At 41.5% G+C, this 24435-nt stretch overlaps 1 protein-coding gene across 1 annotated transcript in view; it reads right to left on the reverse strand.

The window, feature by feature from the left end:
- UMODL1 (uromodulin like 1) overlaps positions 1 to 14009 on the reverse strand; it is a 58525-nt gene extending 44516 nt beyond the window's left edge. The window contains exons 1-2 of the mRNA XM_054191247.1: positions 13925 to 14009; positions 1334 to 1576 (exon numbers count right to left, since the gene is read on the reverse strand). Coding sequence (XP_054047222.1) covers positions 1334 to 1576; positions 13925 to 14009 — 328 coding nt within the window. The remainder of the gene's footprint in view (positions 1 to 1333; positions 1577 to 13924) is intronic.
- Positions 14010 to 24435: the final 10426 nt, after the last annotated feature.

Consider the following 24435-nt stretch of genomic DNA (forward strand, 5'->3'; position numbering starts at 1 on the left):
TTCTGTGTTCCCATCTTTCTGCTAAAGGAATTTTCCTGCTGGACACAATATTTTACCAGTAACTGTTGAGAAAATACCTTGCAAAAAAATTGTTTGGAGGTTCATTTTTGAGTGCTCTGAAGCAACTTAAAAGTAGGATGAACACATCATTCTTTACAGATCCCATGACAAGACATATGGCTCATACCCTCTCATGTCACCTTATATGATCTGATGCAGGAGCAGGTTTGGGGACATTCCCACAGAACTGAGTCACCCATGTCTTATGACCCAAAACGAGGGCCTGGGCTGCAATAGGACCTTTCCTTTTTGATCTTTTGTTACAGTGTTGAGACTCTGTAAATTCCCAGGATGATAACTTGAAAAGGGGAAGTGGAGAAAATGCAATGTCATACTGAAAATAGGAGACAAAATTATGTCCTGCAGAACTTTTGTGGATGCTGGAATAGTTCAGCGCTGGCCTGGTTAATCCAATATGCCTGTTCAGCCTAAAACCATGTGACTTTAACCATTAAACAATAAAATAAAACTAAAATGCTCCTTTTCCCTAAGGAATCCCTTCCACCTATGACTCGGCTTCTGCTAAAAATTAGCAATTTCTTGTTGACAGCTGGTAGCCCTGATATGGGAAGGAGAAAAAGCTTCCATCTTGAGTCAAAGATATTTAAGTCTTCCCAAGCAGAGTCTTGTTAAAACTCAGATCAGATCCACCAAAATGTTCACCAGCTTCCAGTCCTCCAACATAGCCCTAGGTAACAAAGGAAGCCCTGAGAAAATGGTCCCTAATGTAGAATTGATCAGAAAGTGGTTGGTACTAACTTGTCCTGAGGTCACAGGCTGTTTTAAATTAACACCAACACTGGGTTTGCATCCTGGGAACTGACCCTGCTCCAAATCAAAGGAGAGGTTACCCCAGTGCATCCCGAATTACCTTTGAGAAGAAAGCTCCTACTGTAAATGCAAGCATGCTCAGAGCACACACAGCACCAGGCACAGCCACGCGAGTTATTGCACTTGGGCATGGACATTGTCCTGAAGCAGGACAATTGATGAGCCCTTGTAGAGGTAACAAGCAAGTGCCTTCTTCATGCTCACCTGGAACTTTAGTGAATTTGCTGCTAGGGGTGGCAAAGAGCAAGAGTCAGGAGCATTAGTCTTTCATGTCTACTCCTTACCATGTTGGATGAAGTTTACTGTAGATTTTTGCAGGCTCAACAATGTCAATGAACAGGAACCAATTGCCCAGAACTGAATTAAGCCTGTACATGTCTCAGTTTAAGTGAATCCTCTTCATCAGACATTTATTTCAACTATTAATCTGACTAAAACTTACCTAAAGAACAGTAGAGTCCAACTTGCTCATATCCTTCACAGCAATCTGTAAGAGTGATGGTTTCAGGGACTTCAACAGTACGATACTGCATTTTATAGTACGTCCGGGGACACACCATCCATGGTATCCATCCTCCGCAGGAAGTGCTTTTCTCATAGGACTTTTGGTAGGCAACCATTTTAAACACATTTTTGGTCAGGCTATAGTTGCACAGATGGTACCCTAGCAAAGAGAGGCCTTTTTCTAGGGAGGAAAAACAAACAAACACACAAATGGGAAAGAAAGAGATGAGCACTAACTTGTCACCCCAGAGCATAAGTTCCCTGCAGTATCTAGTTAAAAATAGCATTATGAGAAAGCAGTGACAGAATCAACTCAGATGAATGATTTCCAGGAAGGCTGATGTTAGGAAGAACATCACTTCAGAAAATGGACAGAAGAAAGAATTAGTAGTGACTGCTTGTCATATGCATCACTTCAGTCATAAAAGGATGCAGATTGGCAGATAATTCAAAGAGCTCTCAGTGCCTTCAGGTGCAAAGCAGGTAAAGGGCAATTTAACTCAAGTAGAGTATAAAAGAAATTAATATATGTTAATAGAAATTAGCAGCAGAGCAGAATAGGCACTTCCAGGGCAGAGTCATCCAAGTACTTTAGATGTCCACTCCAGGCTTATGCTGCCAAATTTTTCGGTTTTCTCCACTGACTATAAAGGGAATGAAGGGCGAGGACATCATGGGCAGATGAGTCACAGTAGATGTCTGGAATAAGACATCCTTCAGACATCGCCCTAGGCTAAAACTGGGTATTCATGCATCATTGGGAAGGACTTTCAGGTATCTGACACAAAAGGTATTCCTTTCCTCGAGCTCCTATGTTGCCTATCTGCATCTGTAGCAGACCATATTAGACCAGGCCCTTTGAGAGCTGCTGTGGTTCATTGAGTTCAGTATAAACGAAGTCAGTAATAAGTTCATTAACGACACAATTTCATGCAGGTTTGGGAACAGGACTCAGTTTCTGGAGTTCTGAAACCTGTCATGATGAGGAGCAAACTTTTTACATGCTTTACTTAAAACTGAAATGAGCAGGAGCAGGAAAAAAACCCACCCACCACAAAGAAACCCAAACAACAACAGCAACAAAACCAGATGGAGTTTAAGAATTAGCAGTGAGCAACTACAGTCATGTCACAGACATCAGGCTGTCTCTTAATGAGATGTCACAGAAGCCATAGGGGCTGAGTCACCCTGTGTCCCATTTGGGAAATAGATGGGATAGAATTAAAATGCCTATATCATCCTTTAGACAAAGCAAAAGAAACTTTAATAAGGATAAATATGAATTAGCTGCAGGGATTCAAGTATGGCAGGACTGGTATTTCTGAAAGCTCTGAGGGGACCAGGGCCAGTCGACAGACAGACTGAAGCTAACATAGTATACACAACAAACAGCTTATTTGTACAGTTTATCTCCTGGGTGAAAAGATGAAACATGTAAAAAACAATTAAAGGAAAAAAAATTGTCAGGTTCTTAGGAATTATGTGCTTTCCAGCTAAACAAAAGACGTATGTGCAATTTGAACAGGACTGGGAAAAGAGCTTTGAACTGGACCATTCATTTGCAGTGCAAGGACAGTCCAGAAGAATGGATGGGATAGGTACCACAGGCCACAATACGTCCCTCAAGCTGACTCAAGCAAATTACCCAGAAGGTCTTCCTCCAGCCCTGATCCCAGGAACTGCTCAAATAAGAATAGCCTGAAAGATATCCCCTGCCTTAGGTATTCAAAAGGCCGTGAAGAAAAATGGATTTGCTTGGTGCAGTTCCCAAATGGAGGCACGGACACCTCCTCGCGGACAAGGGCACTTTGGAAGAGCAGAAGAAAGGAGAGGGTAGCTGAGACTGACCACGGACCACCCCCAGCCTTCCCTCTCGGGTATAACTAACTTGTGTCTGACCAGACCCAGGAGGAGCATCGGGCCCCTGGGAGTCCAGCCCTGCTCTGCCTAACCCGTCTGTGCCTTCATCCTGCAGCAAAAGGCAGAGTTTGGTGCCGGGGCGTGCTACAGAGGGTGTGTGTGAAAGCAAGAGACCTCCCAGCAGGCTCCAGGGAGCCCCGTGCTGCTGCTTAGAGCAGGTCAGCAGGAAAATATCAAGAATAAGGGCATATCTGGAAATCTCACTCTCTGCCTCCTCCCCAGCCTCAAGCAGGGTACCTCTGTGTCCGGTCCCTGAAGACAGAGACAGCAGCCGAAAGGCCTTCGCATCCCTAAAAAGCACCAGGGTTGTTCTTTCTCCTTAAGAAGAGAGTGAAAGGAGATGGTCATGAGGAGCAGGAAGGAAGACATCCAGCCTATCTCTAGCTGAGGGGCTGAAACCCACACCCTGTGTGGCCCAGGAGAGGACCCCAATGGCCAGGACGGAGGTCTGACCAGGGCCAGGAAAGCCCGTACCCAGCCGTGGCAGGTAGGTGGCTGTGCAGGAGGGAACTGAAGGTGAACTGAGCCTGAGAAAGCAAGGTGGCCTCTCTCCCCTGGTTAATTTTAGGACATCCCTCTGGGAGAAGGGAAAAGAGAACACATGTGGGTTCCGGAGCAGAAATCAGAGATCAAGGGCTGCTTTTTATCCAATGCACTTGATCAATTACCACTTCACATCAGGCGCAAGTGCCTTACAAGAGACAGGTAGCTGTCATCGCATTCTGTAAAGCATTCCCTTGCCACATGTTAAGAATGCTCCAAGAATACCTACCCTGGGAAATGTAGACATGTAGGCATGGGGGAAAAAAAATAATCTTGTTTTCAGCTTTTTTTTTTATTATTATTAGTTTGGGACCTGAATGGCTAAATACCCAAAGTGGAATGGAAAGAGTATCTAAATAATTTTGGATCTAGCCTCTATCTGGAGAAAGAGCGCAAACATCTGTTGGTGATCAGGGATCAGGACGAATTTTGCTCTGTAGAAACAAGAAAAATAAACTATTGTATTTAGGAATCGTACTGTTAGAGTATAAAATTATGTTAGAGGGGGTAGGGTAGGTAAGGAAGAAGAGTCCAGCCTGGCTCCTCATCACTATGATCCCCCCGTTTCTCCAGAGCTCACGTATTAGCACGGCTAGAGCAAAGCATGCACGGGAAGAGGACAACTGAGTACGGAGTGCACGGAATATTCGTGTTGTCCGTGCAGAGCTGCGGCTGCAGCAAGGACATAGCACTGGAAAGCTAAAAATTCCAGAGTCAGCTGAGCTGGCTCAGGCTCTACAGCAATGTGCAACATAAATACAGGTATGAAATTGAGAATAAAACAGTATAGAATTAGATACAGTTTATAATTAGAAGCTACAGCTGTCAGAGTAGATATGAAATCGTATTTCATACTTAAACATTGATACTGGGTATAGAATGAGGCTGATAAAGCCAAAAGAGAAGGTCTGAGATATAGCCATGGTGGTACAAAAAGATACCCTCGCTGGAAGAGGTTAGCCTGAAGGTGACAGGGAAAGGTGCAGCACCACCAACCTTGCCATCATCCGTCACTCCATCCAATTTAAAACAAGCTTTGACACTCACAACGTTCAATTATTTGCTGACAGCAGTTTCCTGCCGAGCAATGTGGCTTAGATCAATTTGTGCTCTTTAGTAAATTGGCTTTCTGTTCTCATTACCCCCACCTATGTGATTATGGCACTATCAAATGGAATTAAAATGCGTGGGCTGTTGTTTCCAGCAACACAAAGCTGAAGTCAATCGCAAAGCAGGAGAAGGCAGGCAGTCACCCGGCATGAGTAGGGCTACGTTAACTCCTAGCATCTCTGGACTTCAGGCTTTTATCTTAGTAACCACCAGCTTTCAGCACTGTCAGGGAAAGTATACGTTTTATTACGTTAAGCAAGAGCAGAAACAATTAAAGCAAATACTTTATTCATACGAACAAATACCGAGAGGAAAGGCTGAAAGGGAACCCTGCGTTAGAAGCAGGCTGCTTAGAATTCAAGGTCAAACCCTGATCGGGTCTGAGCGCATGATTAAAAAATCAGCAATAAAATACGCTTGGTAGCATTCATGCCACAGACTTAGCTGTAATTCCGGAAACTTCACTGCTGAAGTGTCAGAAACGCCACTGTGAGCTGCGATCTGCAAAATCTTTTTCTTGCTGGAGAACAGCAAGAGCCAAAGACAAGCCCCTTTCTTGTCTTGACATAACCTTAAAAGTAATCTGTTGGAACAGGTTCACAGAGGGCAGATTCAAACTCAGCTTTAAAATGCAAAGGCTCCGAAACACGAAGAAAAGGAGATTAAGGGCTTATTTTTTTCTGGGTATTCCAAATCCTTTTTAAAGTCAACGCCATTGACTTTTAATGGCACTAGAATGGGTGTTCTGCTGACCCCCAGTCTGTAGCAGCCTCTTTTTTAAATGCAACTTTGACAGAATAACTGGAAAGTCTGCAAGGCTTTTAAAAATATGGTTTGTATTTTAAGTGAGACTTGAAAAACCACTTAAGTAAAAAAAAATGCAACAAAAAGCAGCCAAAAATCACGATCTTTTCTCATCTAAATAAACCAAACCAGAAATTAAGAGCAAATTAGAATTTAATTTGGCAGTTACAATCTAGCAATTGGGTTAGGATTTTCCAAATTACAGCCCATACCATAGATGAAAGTTAAACGTGTCTTCTACAGCCTCATTTTATGCATCTCTAGGAATTTGCCAGGTACATTACTGCATCATTTCCGCCGAAAGCTTATTTTAAAGACAACTTTCAGAAAAATTTGCACATTACTGAACACAAAGCAGGAATCCTACTAATTTTTTTCTGGCACAAAGGAAATCACAAGGCTTATGCCTGGGGATGAGGAGCTGGGGACAAAGGTTGTCTTTTGGCTTGGTTAGATTTTCTTTGCTTAATTATCAACAGAGGAATTTTATATTCCATTTAAATGGCTGAGACATTGCCAGTTCTCTGGAGAGCGGCCACCTCGGCCGGTTTATTTCAAATAAAGAGACATCCCACATCCAAACCAAGCTGTCCTCTACAACAGCCGTGGTCCTCTGACCGGGTTTGCATCACTCACCGGTAATTTCATTTCCCCTTCCCTGCCGTGTGGCTGCCCAGAGGATGAGAACAGAAAGAAGAGCGACCCTGGCCATTGTATCGCCCGTCCGGGATAAGCCCTTCATATCCCTTCGTTTCCAAGGCGGTAGAGCTCGATCGTCCTTACATGCAGGCTTTTGGATTAGGGGGAAAGGCGCTCTGGTTTTTTTTACCTTTTGCAAGTGGGCGATAACTACTGGCAACAGAAACAAAGAGGCTCCTGTGGGAATTTTGCTGGTTCTCTCTCCCCTTCGCTCTCTCCCAGGGGGGAACCTGCCTCTTCTACCCGCTCAGCTTGGCTCCCCGCCCCCCTGCCTGGCTTTGAGAAAAAGGCATTTCAAAATTGCTGGTTTAGCCCACGTTTATCCTTCTGAGAACTTATTCCCTCTCGCACCTTGAACACCTGGCAGCCGGGAGCCAGATTTACGTACCTCCAATGTCAGGTATATGCATTTTGAATTTCATTTCTGTCCACACATCAGCTGTTACTACTTTTTAGGTCTTTAATTTTATACTTTGAAAACAAACTAAGAGTAAAAGCAGATGCCTACGTCAATGTTTTTTCCTGAATGTAAGCTGTTTCACTAGCTGCTCTCACTGTGCTCCTCATTTCATTGCAATTTCAGCATCACATAAACCAGAGCAATGGTAGGCAAACAAGAACCTCATTAGGCAGGGCATGAATCAGGAGATTTGACAAACCGAAATCCCTTTCTTCTCATTGTGTAAATCATGAAGGCATTTTCCCAAGATAAATGTGCCTGCAGCTTTACAATGCAGGACAATAACTTCAGTGCAACAACACTTGGCTCACGCAAAGAAAAGAAGTAAACACAATTTGATGTTTTATGAGGAGCTGACACTGAACTATGGAAAATCACAGGTACGGTTCTTGGAGCTGAGGCAGTATGTTCAGACCAGCACTTAAATACATATTACAGTATAACAGACAGTTTCAGGTGGATGAAAAAGCCAGATGTAAGGGAGCTAGAACCACAAACTCTCTCATTGCTGTATGTTCAGAATATCTGTAATATCATTTCTGTAAAACACTGTTGGGCAATCACTGTGTTAGCGCTTACAAGGTAGGAGAGCTGGGGGCCTAGAGAACATGCAGGGCCACCAGGGGAGACGCTGGGTGGTTCAGATCCTCTGGCAGAGGGCAGAGCCAGGGCTCCGTGTAGTGTCGAGGCACTTGTGAGCTGTTCTTCTAGCTTGGAAGATAAAATATCAAGTTCATCAGGGGGAAAAAAAAAAAAAGAAAAAAAAAGAAAAATTGAAGCTTGCCCAAACTTCACTTGAAAAATGGTTTTGGAAAAAGTGGAAAAATGGGTAGAGGAGAACATTTCAACCACAAAACCAAAAAAAACCCAAAATATATTTTGGTTTGGAAACATTGCTGCTATGCCTAAGGAGAATGTGTACCTTAACACTCTTCTCCTGCACACAAGAGGATGTGTGGTCAGGCTGTAACCCCCAGGTGCACCATTGACACCTCCTGTCAGCACAGGGAGGCAACAGGGAGACCCCGGCTGTAGGCTGCACAGAGGATGATGAATCTGACTCAAAACCCCCACTAATAAGAAAAAGAGGACTTGAGTCAGTGAAGTTCAGTTTGTAAATAGAAATATTTCTTCACGGTCCTTTACATTTTTATTTTTTTTAACATACTATCCAGATTTTCTGGAAAAAAATATCTTGATTTAATTTTTTTCAGCTAGCACTAACAAAAAAGATCTATAGACCTTAGAAATGTCTTGGCACCTTCTGCAAGAAGCGTATGTCCTGGCCAAATTCAAATATAGGTAATTCCGGACTGGCATCTGAATTGCATTGTATCTGGGGTCTCCCACTTACAATCCTAAATTGCTGGATAGGGTTGCCATATGCCCTGAACAGTTGCTTCTTTCCAGAGTTAGCTATAAAACAAAGGTCATCATCTTCACTGCTGAGGACTTCTCTGACTGAAGTACGATCCTCCAAATTGCGGTAAAGAACTAACATCCCTGCTCTAAAAGACTCAAGTATACTTGATCATCTTTAGGACTATTAAAAAAATGAATAAAACTTTGCATATTTACAGCTCAGTCTTATGGCTGACAGCTGTAGCGGGCTGTTCTGGGTGAGGCAACTAACAGCCAGTTGCAATGTTATTGCAGTAGTGAATGAAACGGTTCCTAAATACAGAATATGCAGAACTTCCTCTTCAAACAAAACTGTAAGTAAAGTCAGTGGGTGTTTAATCTAAACAAGAAATGGATACAGAAGTCATGTGTTTTTCAGGATTTACCTGGTAATTTGCGAATTCTTTGAGGTTCTGATTCCCATCTGCATTATTTCTTCAGTTACAATCATTTAGGCACACAGCAACTTACTTTTTAGCAATGCAGACACTGGAAGAGACCACTCAGGCAATTAAGCATGCATCCTATGTCCTGTACAACCATTTTCACATCTTCCAGACATATTCTTGCACTGCAGTAACTGCAGTAAGTCTAAGATGACGCCCTGCATCCCAGGCAGTAGCGTGCGCTCTTCATATCACTGCAGCTGCTGGAATGAGTTGCGCTTACTCAGCACAAGTCAATAGAGAGTCTCCTGTAGGGAAACTAGATAGATTCGTCAATCAATTTGGAAAACTACCTGTACGTGCATGGCTGATTACATATGATTATATTTTTAGTAACCTACTTCAGAGATAAATTTCTTGGTTTTTTTCCCTTATTCCTTTCAACTAGGCGTTACCTTAGGGCCACAGTAGAAAATTTGCTCACTCTTGCTTTGATGGTGATGAAGGTCCACAGAGAGAGGAATGGAGGAAAAGATGTTTAGTGGAATAAAAGCCCTGGCTGTGTGGTGCTGTTAGTGAGCTGGACTCCACTCTGGAAGGAGCTCATCACAGTCCCCCCGGCGCAGTCATCTGGAGCCAATCAGTCCTCCTGGCTCTGCTCTTTATATTTTTTGAAGCTACATTTGTAATGTCTGAATTGATGCAAAGTATGCAATTTATTCAAAGAAGCGCTGTGACAGTAAAAGCCATGTCAAAATCCATCCATGGATACTTCTATAAGATCAAGAAGTAGACTTTTAGAGATGGGATTTGACTCTTCTAGACTGTACTATTAGTAATTGGAATATTGTGGCTGACAGCAGGCTTTCTCATCATACTTCTTAGGCATTTATTTCTTTAGACACATTCACTTTTGATTTAATTAGTCACTTAGAAGATCCTGATCTTCTTTAGGCTAGAAGTTTGACACAGAAAGGTCAGCTGCTGGAACATTTCTTTTTGCTTTACATTATTTTGTTTACGAAGTAATCACTATTTCAGATGCCCCAAATGCCCATGACATTTCAAGACAGACTGGTTTGCATGCAGGAAACAGGACTATGCATTTGGGCTCCATGGGAATCTAACAAAAGCTGTTCAGTGCTCCAGAAGCCAGCATGCCTTCCCATAGAGGTATACGACCTAAAGCTTGAGAACCATTAAATCATTTAACCTGGCCTCTCAAAATCAGCTGTCAGTAAATTTCTCCCAGATACCTCTTCCAGACTCCCACCATTTCAATCTGATTAGAGCCTGTCAGCCTGAGAAAGACCAGACTACGGCCACAGCAGACTGTGGGAATGGAGGTGCCACCAGTCTTGAGGATCTCGCAGTAGAAATAAACAGATCCAGGTCAGGAAAACAAAGGCAAAACCATGCTGCTAACTGCCAATGAAGGTCACAAGAAGTTCAGATGAGACCTGATTTCCATCCGATTTCTGCCCCATGATTGCGTTCCCTGATGCCTGTGACTCCCAGTGAGACAAACTCATCATCGGGGCAGACTGAAAAACTGCCGTTGCTGTGACATTTCAGATGTTTGGTAAGGGTTGAGCTCAAACCACAGTCTTTCCCTTAGTGGGGCATTGCTAAGGTTTCTTTCCTCTTCTCCACGCCTGATCTTTGTGAAGCCTGCAGGAACTTAAGTGCCTTTGAGCCTGCAGCTGATCTGTCAAAACTGGCTTAAATCGGTCAGCAAGGCCAAAAGGAAGAGAGGACAAGGCTGATTTAACCAGCAGTAACCTTTTTGCAGCTAAAGACAAAACAAAATAAATCACTCCTGCCATCAGGATACAAACTTATTCCAGATTCTGAAAATCAATACGTATAACAGACACCTTAATTTCTACTCCTTACAGAGGACAGAACTTCTCAGAAACTTTAACTGCTCAGCTCTGAGTTAAAACTCTAGTCTGTGATTTCAGGGACTTGAATTCCCTGCCCCTGCCACAGACCTCTTGTGCAGCCACGAGCAAGTCACACAGGTCACGTTTGCCACTGCATTGAACCCATGGGGGGCAGGTATTTCAGACCTCATGAAAGCCATGGCTACCATACCATAAATATGCTTTTGCTTATGTTACCTGAGAAAAAAGTAGAATAGAAAAAGCACAGGTTTGCCAGCATATGCTAGGGCTATGTTAGGATGGACAAGAGCTAGACTGATGATTTTTTGAAGGGATTCTTCTTTCCCTGAGTTCAGATGCACATCCAAAAGGTAGAATAGTGCCACTTCCTTATTTCGCTGTTGTGTTTCAGAGAGAAATGCATTAAAGATTAAGGGACATGGACAAATGACAGTAAAAAAAATTCACTTAAAGCTCTAAGAGTTAATTAGCTCAACTGTGCAGGCAGAACAGTCCCCGACTGTATTCAGTGATTTGTTCTGTCTCATAGACAAACTGTTCCTCAGGAAAATCTTCGGGTTTTGTTTTTTCCCTGAACACGCACAAACTGTCTTAAAGTGACTCATGAGGAAAAAGTTCTTATTGGTAACAGGAGGAAAAAATATGAGTCAGGCGGAGGTCATGCTGAACCTCTGCCTGGCCTTGCTCCTCCGACTGAGCGCTGCTTGTGCAATCTCAGCACAGAGAAGCTCTTGTTTGCTCCAGTGCTTTCATGGCACAGTCCAGTTCCCAAAGCCGAGTTTGGTACCAGATGAGACTGTTGATCACACCTCATACATGATTTAGCAGTGCTGCAGGGAATTAAGTCCCATCTAAGACATTTCATAGCGGGCTTCTTGTTTAGAACTCTAAAAAACAAGCGTTTTCAAAAGAAAGCAGTCTGGGCGGTGGGTATTGCCCTTTGCTATGAAGTCTTACTTGGAAGAAAAGTCTCCTACTCACCATCCCCCCATGGGATACAAGGGCCTGGTCCACCTGAAGATCCTATTCAGCAAAGAGCATCATGCCTGGCCTGTATCAGCACTTGGTGATGGGACCGGAGTCCCTCTTCGCTCTGTCTCCCAGGCTGGTCCCTGCAGCAAAATGCCAGGAACACAGGACCGACACTGATCTCACATTTCTTTGCTGACCCAATGCTCCGGGGCTCAAAAACAGCAACATCTTGCAAACACCAGTGACCAGCCCATGGAGGGGCCAGGCTACGCTGGTTTGTACCAGTGCCACTGCCTGTAACCCATTTTTGACTGAAGGCACCTGCTGCTCCTCCTAGAAAAAGGATGATTTCCCATTTCTTACCACTCCTAAACCCATCTGACATACAGCCGGGATACAGGTGGGAAGGACAGAGGATTGCGCATGCAACTGGCAATTCCCCTCACGAATCCATCTCTTGCGCACACATGCAAAACCTGCCTCTGTTAAGCAGATTTGAAGTACAAAATAAACCAACCAAAATATACAATCCACTTTTCACCGTTAGTCAACAGAAGATTTGTCCCTTACTTCCAGCTAAGAAATACAGAGATACACACACAGATGCAAGCACACAATTCTGATGGGAGATTTTTCTAAATCGTTGCAGAAGCTGATCTATAGTCCAAACCCCAGAAAACGTTTCACAATTTGTGTAGGATCCTTTATTGATGCACTAGATTTAAATGCTTATAGGAAGCTTCTTACTTGGAAGGACCTAAAGGAATATTGTTTCTGTGTGCTCCTGAACCAGCTCAATTAAAAGCAGAGACACTAATGAAGGAAGAGGAGGCTTTCAAAGCAGAAACACTGGACTAAGGGAACATACTATACAGACAAGGCAAGGGATGGCACCCTGCTCCTGCTCTGTGAATGCTGAGGAAGGACTTCAGGAAAGATTCGCAAAAACCAGCACGTTTTAACCTGGTTAGAAGGTACAAACACTTGAATAGGTTTGTTTAGAAGAAAGAATGCAGTAAGTTTTTTGGGAGAGGTGTATTGTTTCTTTTTTTCTCCCTGTTAATACCTGTAATTGTGATCCACCCAGACAAACACTAGATTACTAAGTACAAAGGAGATGGGGAGCTTTTTAAGTGGGAAAAAAAAACACCAAATGACTAAAACACCAAATGATTAAAAACAATATGGAGTGGAAGTTTGAAGTAAAGGGAAGCTTGGGCTGTAAGAAAAAGAAAAAGCATTTCAATGTTTCTGCCAAAATGTAATGACTAGACAAGTTATGAACCCAAATCCGTGTCTCTCAGGGAATCTGAACAAACAGTAAATTCACCAGTAGTTTCAGAGATCTCACTGTATACAGTGAGGAAATGCTTTCCTTTTTCTTCTTTTTTTTTTTTAAAGAAAATCCTGGCCTGCTCTCAAGTGTAACTGTTGTTTTGAAATGATTTCTGGTTTGAGATTGATACTAAATCATCAGTGTGATTAAAATCAAAGGGTCTATGGGGTTTGCATGCCCTTGTTCATACCCTTCCCCCAACTTAAGTTTACAAACCCCTGCACCAGGTGTCTGTCGGAACAAAGCCAAGTCTAAACAAATATTCAGACTTGCCCAGAAGGCACTACAGGGCTAAACCACCCTCTGAATTACTCAGCAGGAGGCTATTAGCATCCTGCTCTGACTCTGCATTTTGACATGTATATATTCGCCATGGTTTCACCCACCAAGTGACTTCTGTCATCTGAAGCATCTGTCGAGTTCAAGCTTTTGCTTAAACAGCAGAGAGCAAAGCTCCAGCGTGCAGAGTGCTTTCCAGCATGCCAGCAGGATTTATTCCGTCAGTACCCATGAACTAAGTAATGGGACAGTGGAAGTTTGATGTTAGCCCACAGGTCTCTCGCAAGGGGGACACTTTGCAGGACTGTGCAGACAGAAGGAAGCCTCCATCCTCAGAGCGTGAGTTTTACATTATACTGGGGAACAGCCGTGCTCCATCTCAGCAGAGTTTCTTGGCACTGACATTTCCACTTCTGATGCCAGGAAAACTGCTGTTCTTTCTACACCCTCCCCTACACGCAGGCCCTGCCTCAGTTAGATAGCACCGTCTGCTTCTCCAGGTACTCAGGAAAAGAAAATCATTCCTACCTCCTAACAGCATCAACTGCTGACACAAACACTGGCAGTTTCTCTACAATACCATAGTGGTGAAAGGGGAAGCAGAAATCTAAATGCTTGGCTTCGAATAAAGATTATATTGCACCACTGTCTTGGTAAAAGAAACAATCGATCACCCTCTTTGCAAACCTAATCAGGGAAAATGGAGAGATACCTGGCAAGGAGGTTCGATGTTTGGAGCGCAAAGGGACTTCATACCAGGTTTTGGCATTCTCAGGTGAAGAGAAATATTTGGTCATGCACTGTAAAATAGGAAAATTATTTACTTGATTTTTCTCTCCTTCCAGTTTTCAGACCACAAAACCCCCAACTAAAATTATCTCTATTTTGCTAAAAAAAAATAAAAATCACATTTTGCCAGATCTTGAGAGTTGATATTTAAAGCTCGAAAGGAGATGCTTTTCAAAATGTTTATTGGCTTGTGAAAACAGTGGGTTATTTACTGAATCTGTTCTGCACCCTTAATTAGCACAAATGCCAGTAGGGAAACTTCCTGCGTGCTTTCTCCCATGCCGACCTTCCGCATGAGAAAAATTCCCTAGTGAAAATAGATTTTAATTCCCTCCTTGAAATCAAACATCTGGCTTTGGTTAAGGAGGCACACAACCCTGTCCTTCGTGATATTTGGATTGCAAGTGCTCTGGGGCAGGGAGCATTTTCTTTGTTATTTGCTGCTGAAAATGACGGGGCCTTCAATTTATACATACAATGATAATGCTACCACTGAAGGATGATGAGAACATTTGTTTATCATTCAAATGCCAAGCATAAATATCAGCACGTATAGTCCATCCCTCTTCATTAATTTCTATCATATTCTAAAAACTACTGAATATTGTCCTGCTCAAGAGACAGAGCTCATGAACTGACTTAATGCCTCCAATTCTCACTGACAGGTGGGAGTGAAGGGTGTGTCAGCCTTCCCCAAAAGGTAGTATGGCTGATATAATTACGTGCATCAGTTACATCAGTGTAATGAGAGATAAGAGAATGTGTGTGCACTTCCCAAAAAGTGGGAGGCAAGTGAAACAGGATTGCGTCTAGCACATATTCATTTAATTCACTGTTCTTTTCTTCTCAGAGATCTCATGGGAAGAATGGACCAGGGCTCACCGGCAAACTCAGAAAAGGCTTTAGGACAGTCTACGAAACTTCCATGCCTCAGTTGCAACAGATCTAAGAAAGCAAAAGCTTAGCTGATGACAAGAGTAAATGAATGCTTTGTCTATATGCCCCTGATTCTAAGCAATCATGCACCTAAGAGGAAAAACATTGAAGGGCAATGTCATTCCCTGCTTGCAAAAGGTCTGGTGTTGATAGACCTCATACTTCTAGAAGCAAGAGGGACAAGAATACCTAACACAACTTTAGACACTGGAAAAGTTCACATGATGAGCCCTGAGGGCTTATAAACAGCAGCAGATGGATAGACCCTTAATCATCAGCCTGAGAAAATCAGCCTGATGTCAGTGCTGGAATCTGATGCTTCCTCCAGGATGTGGTGAGTACGTTTCCTTACTAGCAAGGTGGAAACCTCGTGCTGCAAAAGGACACAGAGAGGTAAAAAGTAAATCTTTATGATAACAAGGCTCCAGTAAGAAAACATTTATCATATAGGCAACAGCTAAAGCACTATTTCCATGTCAAAAATGGCATGTCTGAAGCAGTTTTGCACTCTGAGGAGCTGCAGTGAGTGACAGAAAGCAGTCAAAAACTCATTACCTGGAGTTTCATTTGGCACAAGGTGATGTAGACCTGGAAAAATGGGCTCTGTGTAATTCTCTGGTCCTTGGGGCAGAGAAAAAGAGGGATAGTCAGAACATTTTTGCCTTTAAGATGCTGCTGAAACACGCTTCAAGGGATATATGATCAAACAGAGGCAAAGGTGAATTCTAACAATACTGGTATTCCCTTTTCTTTTGCTGTGCCAAGTACAAAAAGGGGAGGTCTATCTTCTTTTTTTAAAAGCAAGCATCTAAATTTTGAAGAGTCATGTGCCTAAATTGTGCAACTACCTAGTCCCTAACAAAATGGGCTGATTTTCAATCTAGAGTTATCCAAAAATAAATCTGGGAGGACTGTTTTCCCAAAAGGGTAAGGGTTATGCACATAACTCAACGTCCACTTACAAAAATCTTTTCTGCATTCCTACAAACAGCACTAATGATTATCCAAGCAGAAAGGTCTTTTTAATCTAATTTACTTTTAGGTTGTCTTCTGTCTTTCCCCATTTACATTTCTAGCAGTCTGAATAGTAAATGCAGACGAATGTTTCGCTTATTTTTTTCTCTTATCATGTCTCTGCCATTATATAAATTTATTTTTATATACATATATGTTTATATTCACACAAAAACATATGCACATGTATATATAAACATATGCATACATATATATGTCTATATACATGGACATGCAAAGATACAGCCATTGCAAGAGGAATCCTATTTGATTCAATACTGTTAATATTTAAATTAAAAATGATGGAACTATATCAGCCTGTTGAAACTTGATCTTATAAAATTCATTTTTCAGCCAGGATTATTATACTCTTCAAGCGTCACAATTTGTACAGAAAGCAATCGTGACAAGGAAGGACCAGTTCTGGCACAGGTAGATGAGACAAAGGAGCAAAAATAGAAAGTGTCTTGCATTACGGTCTCCAGCAACCATGTGTGATCGGTGAGGAGGGAAATGGCTCCCTGAGCATTGGGTGCTTGAGCGGGATGTTGTAAACACCCTCTAGAAGCTTTTATCTATCAGTTTAGTTTAAGCCTCTATCCTTAACAAGTCTTTACATGTGCACCATAAAGGCAAGTCCCATAGCACCTTATTAACTTGTTTATTCCTTCAAGCTCCCTGCATTCAAGCTAAATCACATTATGCAATTAGCTGCTACGAAAACAAATGAAATGTATTTTGTTTTTGCATGTTTAAGGATCAGTTCAAAATCTGTTCTCTCCAAAAAGTATTTGTCGGACTGACTTTGGATCAGTTTGATGTTTGAATTATTGTCCTGTACTATGAAAAAAAGCTGCTGCTGAGGTTATGTTTAAAACCGTTGAGATGGTACAAAAAAATCTGTGACTCAAACGGTGAATTTTGATGATTCGGAACACTTCATCACCTTTCCTATAGGAACAAAAGAATTCATTATTTTTAGGAGGTAGCTTTGACAGGGTGGTCTTGACAGGCCACAAAGTTAATCGTGTAGCATATATCAATATTCTTTCCTTTGAAAAGTCTTGCCTCTAAATTTCAGTGTTCAAGTGATTCAGTTATTAGCAACTTCTTCTGGCAAATAAAAGGCAGCACATCCCAGCTATGCTACATGACATTTATTTGTATGGGAAAAGGAAAGAGACAGTTACCATGTAAACAAAAGAAAAACAAGAACAAAATCTCACTTGCTCAGTTGAGCTCATCACCAGCTAAGCCTAATTTTGATTAGCTCTCCCATCAACGGCAGGATCCACTCTAACAGAATTTACCATAAAAGGAAATTGGGGGGTTTACTGTTATCAGAGGCATTGACCAAATGTTAAAATACCAACAGCAAGAAGAAACTCAAACTATTTGAAACTGTTGATTTTAGCATGCCATATTTTTTTCTAAATGTGTAATAGGTCCACTGTGGTTGTCATCGGAATGGCTCTGCATGATTTATTTCATGACCTTCTTCATGGAGTCAGTTCATACAAACCTATTTCCAGTGTTAATGTATTCCCCAAAAACTGCAGATTGAAGGCATACACTGGGTGTAACCCAGGTCACAGGAAAAACTTATCCCAACCCAAGAAACCATGAAGGATTTTGTCCTCCTCTTAGTATATTCCAGGAGAACAAAGACATTCAACCCTCCTTTTTTCTTGCTGGATGCTGAATTCAGTCACAAAAACATCCCAGTCCTACAAGTGATAGTAAATACTGTTGTTCAGGGAGGTATGTAGCAGCTTACTTGCCTGAATCATACTATGAAATTCAGGTCTTCGCATTCTTCTATCAAGCATAGGACATCATGGGTGTATGAAATTCCCTTTAAACCAAATCCTGCATACTGTTTGGCTAATAAAATGTCATCTAGAGATACATTAGAAAAATTCTTAGTCCTCCTTGAATAAAAGGGAAAAGATTTTTGCATGCCATGTGAAGACAGGATTATTAAAAAAGAGTACTTAAAAATAAACTAAAATTTAAGTTATGCTATAATAAGCTATTTAGAATAAATTCAAGCTAATTCCCACTGAAAGTAAGTGGGATGAATTTAAGAAAACGCAAGAGTGTCTTTCAGTAAATATTTACAGGAATATAGAAAGAGGAACAGAAACTTGGTCATAAATTTGCCAAGATGAATAGAGGGTGTCATTAACGCTTGCTCTCTCTGTATGAGCCATGGGTTCTTCCTCTTGGGGGAATCACAGTGGAAAATTGTAAACAAATTTTTCTGCACAGCACCATAAAATAAATTCCCAGTTCTGTATTCAGTGCCGGAGATATTGCCAGGCAACAGGAAATGATTGCTATATCTTGAGAGAATGCCCTGAGTTTAGTATTTTTAGGTCATCCGTTAGTGACACACTGCAAACTTTCGCCCAGGTTTTACTCCAGTGAGCCCATACTTGAAGCTAAACAGATGTCCAGAAATTTCAGCAGATCAAAAAACACAAATTAATCTCTTTAGTTCACTAAAATCTGTAGCTATCAAGTGACAACAATCAGTATGCAGTTTAGCAGGAATTAAGAGTTTGGCTATGCCCGCTCAACATTACCCTTCAGGCTGCCCCATTCAGAGCTTCAAGAAGACCTGCGAGGGCCAGTTCCCTGCTGAAACTTTCCCACCGGCTCCTGACACACGGCCACACCTGTGGGAACGCACCAGGCACAGGCACAGTCTGTGGCACAGTCTCCAGACAGGAACCTGGTCTTGATGACAGGGAAGCCACCATAACCATCAGCAAATTTTTCCAGTGGTTAATAATCCTCACTGTTGAAATAACCCTGCCTTTTTGTTCTTGAAGTTACAGCTTCCAGTCCAGGAAATCTGTCAGATTTTTTGCTAGAACATAAATTACCTTTTTTCCTTAAAATATTTTCAGAGGAAATGCTCCTTGCTTTCCTAAATTATTACTTATTTTTAATTAGAGAGGAGATGATTTTGAAAGGTTCAAGTCTTTCAAGCAAGCAGAAAAGGTAAATCTCTACCAGAAGCTATAAATTCAGTGCAGCGTTAACTAAGGGCTTTGTGGACTATTTACATGCAGAGGTGTATTACATGATTGTAAGAGCCCTCTTTAACTTCAGAATTTTAAATCACAGAGTTCTGTGTAAGTACTAATGACAAATGACTTAATTTTCAAATGCTTCCTTTAAAACGTAAATGCATACATCATCTTTGAACACAGATCTATTAACAATTTGGCATCATAGATGGCATTTTTAAATACTAAACACTTTGATGTTCACCATTCTTAGTGGTATTTTGTTTTGTTTGCCACTGGCTAAAAACACGTTTCCAGACAGTTTTTTCAGCTTAGGTGGCAAGCAGTAATTTATTATACTATGGTTAACTACAACACTTGCAACTGCCTCTCCATACCCACCAGCTGCACCCAATTGACATATGGATATGCAATTAGGTTGAGCCAAATTTTTAATCACCGTACACAGAAGCAACTGCTGTCCCTGTGTTGGTACATGCTCGGGTGGAGGGATGTTCTTGGTGGCTGAAGGCACGCCTTGGTGGGAAACGGTCAGAATGGGAAGAAAAGCAACCATGTCACCCTCTGTGTGCTGGGACCTGCTGCTAAAAAATGAGTAGCAATAACTGCTGACACAGTATCTGAAGTACTCAGCAAACATACTGGTTCAGGACATCTCCTGACATCCTTTGCCTGCAAGGGTTTTCATAGATACCTGGCTGTAACTTAAAACAGCATGAAAAGCCATGAGGACTTTCCTCTGAGATAACTCATGGCTAAAGAAAACAGGTCACATTTTAGCACCAGAGTAAGTGAAACCCTCCAGCTCACTCCCTGGAAAGCTGTAGTGTAGTAGAGACAAGAAGAAAGAAACCACCTGGGACTGAGGAAGGTGAGGAGGGGGAATCAGGGAAAGGAGAGGAGGGCAGAGGAAGGGAGAAGGGAAGGGAAGAGACAGTACAAATCTGTATGTTGTTAGAAATAGCATTTGTCAATTCCATATAGACTGTAATAACTCCAAAAGACCCAATTAAGGCAATGGAAAGGCAGAAGCAGTAATGCAGAGATGAATCATCTGACCTAAAATAGAGGGAATGATGAAACATATAAGGGAAGAAAATCTGTCATTTTAGCTTTAACAGCAAAATAATTCCAGATATAATCTTTCAAAAGCGTTTGGCCAGTGGAAACCACAAGACAGTGTTGGTTACTACAGCTTTATCCAGGTAAAGTGGAGAATTTATCTACTATGAGCTATAGTTTAAAATGGACAGGTCTGCCCTTCTGCAGGTCTCATACACAAAAGCTAGGCAACACCCAAAGTACCACACATGCCAGCCAGTCTCCAAGAGTGACACTGCCAATTAAGGAAACAAAATAAACTAAGAATCAATTTATCAGCTTTTTAAAATGGGATGTCAAATATGTCATGAATTATAGAATCACCTTTCACTTTCTCTTTTCCAGGTCAGCGTTGTACTAATAAATAAAATGAGACCACAGACTAGCTCTCATCACAATGTAGGTCTGCAGCAGTTGAGAAGCAATGGAGAAAAAGTTTCCAATGCAGAGAGCCTGCACATATTCCCAGAACTTTTACAGCCCTAATTTAAATGAAAAAATGTCCAGCTGAAACAGGGGGAAACCATATCCAGGCAGCTGAGCAGTCTGCCAGAGAGGAGAGGACAAAATTTCTGTTCCACATCACACGTTTCTGCAGATTCCTGGGAACAAATACGCCCCTTCAGTAACTCCAGAGTCCATTGACAAGACTGCAGGGGTCAGATTCCTCAGCCACTGAGGTCAGGATTTAAGACTAGCTCTAAATCACTCAAACCTACCCTCTCCTCTAGCCTGGAAAACACTAATCTCTCCTCCCAGTGTGTCAGATTCCAGCAGCAATTTGCCAGTATGCCATCCTGGCAGCATGGCACTCTCTGTCTTTTCCCACTTTGACTACCTCGATCGTCCACATACAGAGGGAAATTTGTATTCTCACTAGGTTGTCTCCAACTGGGAACTTCTCTTTTGTATTTAAAACCAACTTTACTACTACTTTGTGCTACGTTGGAAATAAGAGGAGACCTAAGAGGAGAAAGAATGGCCACATACACTGAAACACAATAGTTAGGTCCTTCTACGCAATTCTGAGACTCTCAGTATTTTCTGTGCTTTAATTAGCCATCTAATAAGTGCCACCATCTTCTAATCCAGTGTCAAAATATACCTGCATAATCTTAAAGCCAATTTCAACCTAGGGGCCAATGTTAAGCTAAGATTTCTCCAGTCCTGAGTCATCAGATATCATAGCTAGTGAAGTATCTTCTCTTATCTGCAGTACAAACAAGAATGTTCCAGGCGTACAAACATCACAAAGTAAAAAAAAAATTTAAAAAAACAGTTTAAAGCACAGACTTCTCTGCATCTCTTCATCCTTTTTGTAACGATTCTGTTCAGCTTCATAATTTGTGCAGAAAAACATCAGATACTCAGTATCTTATGGCAATGCACGTCACATGCACTGTAATGCTGAGGCTTCACTGCAGTCTGCCTAAAAGGACATTAATTGCGAGGTGGAAGTCCACAGCGGCAGCAAAACTGACACTTTGATACGAAGCTCTGAGACAAGTGCAGTCCACATGCATTTGCACCACCATACAACCCTAGCTCAGACTGAAGAACTGAGGTACCCTGCCTGAGGTCCTTCTCTCTGTCATTGCTATCTCACTGACCCAGACTCTTTCTAACTCTGATGCCAAGTGAGGATTCTTGGTGAGAGACCTTGCTGCTTAGCTAGCTGCGCAGGGACCTCCATTAGGTCTTCAAACTTTGATTAAAACTCTGGATAGTCTGGATATTAAAAAAATGGCTTTTTTAAAGTGCTGTTTTGTTTTGCTTTTTGCCCAAGAAGTCCCATGACAACACCAAAGAAGGTGCTGTAAGAAGTCTCAGATTGTGAAGAGCCTGGAAACCAAAGCAGGGCAGCTCATGTGTGTGATTTTACCATTGGAGTTGTTTTCAACCAGAAACACTGATCCTGTGGTTCTCCAGTTAAGTATCTAGTTGTACTGGTCATGTGTGGTCTAGAGCTACGATCCCTGCCAACATATCTAAGAGAATGACACTGGAGAGAGTTATGCTTGTATATTTGAAGGAGAGCAAGCCAACTGTGTAATGGCATGGCCACATTTTGCCTCTCCACATTCAGCATTCAAAATGACACGTATACATAGCGCTGTATAAACACACCTACCTACCAAATGCCTAGAATATAACACATTAGAGCCAGTTAGGCCCCAAGCAAGATGCTTGTACTGGAGAGGCAATCAGCCCTCTGTTTTCCATATATAATTGGCTCATATATAATGAACTGCCACAGGGAACTGGGAGGAAGAGCGTCAAACTGACAGAGAAGCAGGTCAGGCAAAAAGGCCTCTTCCACAGCACTGTTTCTGTACTTCAGAACTGTAAAGCAGCATTTACTAAATAAATCCCCATTCTGTTTTGGGTCTGAATTCATCGTGCAAAGAATGTAAATAGGCAGTACAGAACTGACAATAATAAATTCAGCCAGTAGCATAAACATAGAGACACCAATAATTCGGTATCTTGGTTATTTTTGCTATGCCACTTGAACTTTCTACTCAGTAATGAATAAATCAGTGCAGAGATGACATCAGTAAGCCTGCACTGTCCATAGAAATGCAAAAGTTGACGCACAGTTGTTACAGGGCAGTATTTCTGTATTCACTGCCTGAAAGCAAGTTTCAGTTCCTCATCTCAAAACATGGGCATGTCTTTATGGTGCACAGAATGGCACCAGAATAAGTTTAAAGTTGCTATAAATTGCAACCTCTCCTCAGAATATGCATTTTGTAGTCTTAGGACCAGTACATTAACATCACATATGAAATGACTTTAGTGACACAACAACACCTTTGAGTATAGTACATGCACAAACCTAAAAATTGCTTTTTGGCTGCACAAATCAAAAAATACCATCTAGAAATAACATTTCTGGCACCATTTGATGAAACAAAGAAACACAGACACAATTTTTCAGCAAGCCAATAGGTTTAATTCCTAACTTTTGCCTTTTTTACTTGATGAGAACTTACCACAAATCACCTCTAACATTTGGATACCATCTTCTGAAAAGAAAAACAATTTATTCAACATATACCACAGTTTTCCAGCATCTTAGCAATGCACAAACACAAACTGCACTTGCTGCAACTCTGAAAAATGCTGTCCATCTCTGTGTAATCTCTAACCCCAGAAGATTGTTGTTTGAGGCCAAACTGTCTGACTGATACTGAGGAACTAAAGCATCAAGCTCACTTTTAAAATATACCATAGCACTAATAGCTCTTTGTTGCTCTCTTGACTCACTTATATAAACCTTCTAGGGAACTGAGGTTACAGTCACGGTGCTTTCTGCCAAGAAACTTGATCCCTAAAGCCACATTTACAGGAAAACAGGATGATAAATATAATTATTGTACTAATGCAAAATTTCGCACTATCATTCCATTTATTCTTCCTGAAAATAAACTTTGCTAAACATGAACAAAAGGCATGAGCCTTCCTTTTTTTATATAACAAGCACAAGACATTTCATTTTCCTTTGCTTTTCCTTGCTTGGAGTTAGCGTATGGGCAGAATTATACAATATGCTTGACATATCGTCCACCTTTCCATTTGCTTTTTCCTGGACTTCTTTACACAGTTTGTCTAAAATAAAGGATGCACACACTTGTAACTGGGAAATCAAAGCCACTTTTTAATATTGTCTTACACACTTCCACTGTAATCAGAATACTCCAGATTTTATTTTTAGAAGGCTCAGATGCCAAACTCCAGCTGAAGTTAATCAGAGCTGTGAAAACTGATAACATGAAATTGTGCCCTATCGTCTCCTGCACCATGACAAATTTTGTATTTCAGTTGCTCCTGCAGCTTTTCATCAAGGTGCTTTTTAAAGTACCCAAAAAATGGCTAACTAGTTGCAAATGAAGATACATTATTCTTTTAAACAACAACCTTAATACTGTGACCGCCTGCCCGCTTAGAGAACACAGGCCTTACTACTTGTCTTTTTCTCTGAATCATTGTCTGACCCACAGAACCATCACTTTTTTAAGTAGGTATGTGTTTATTACTACTTAGCAGTTTTCTAGGGTAATACTACAATCTAGCTTGTCATTGTCTGGCAGCGTTTATCTGAAACTGTCCAAGCCGCCAGGCATGTAGATTCTGAGTGGAAAATATTAACTAGATTGTGCTATTTGCAGAAGACATGGGGTGACAGCTAAAAAAGCTCAAAACTTGGCACTCAGAAATGGCAATACCAGGAAGGAAGACAGTTTTACGTTATACTGTATTATAGTTATTTTCCTGGTAAGAAATTTAAATCTTCAGAAGGAGCCTTGTCTGTGTGCCTTGCTTCAGAGCAGTTATGGAAACA

This window comes from Rissa tridactyla, chromosome 1 (assembly GCF_028500815.1).
Source record: "Rissa tridactyla isolate bRisTri1 chromosome 1, bRisTri1.patW.cur.20221130, whole genome shotgun sequence".
In the NCBI taxonomy this organism is placed as follows: domain Eukaryota; kingdom Metazoa; phylum Chordata; class Aves; order Charadriiformes; family Laridae; genus Rissa; species Rissa tridactyla.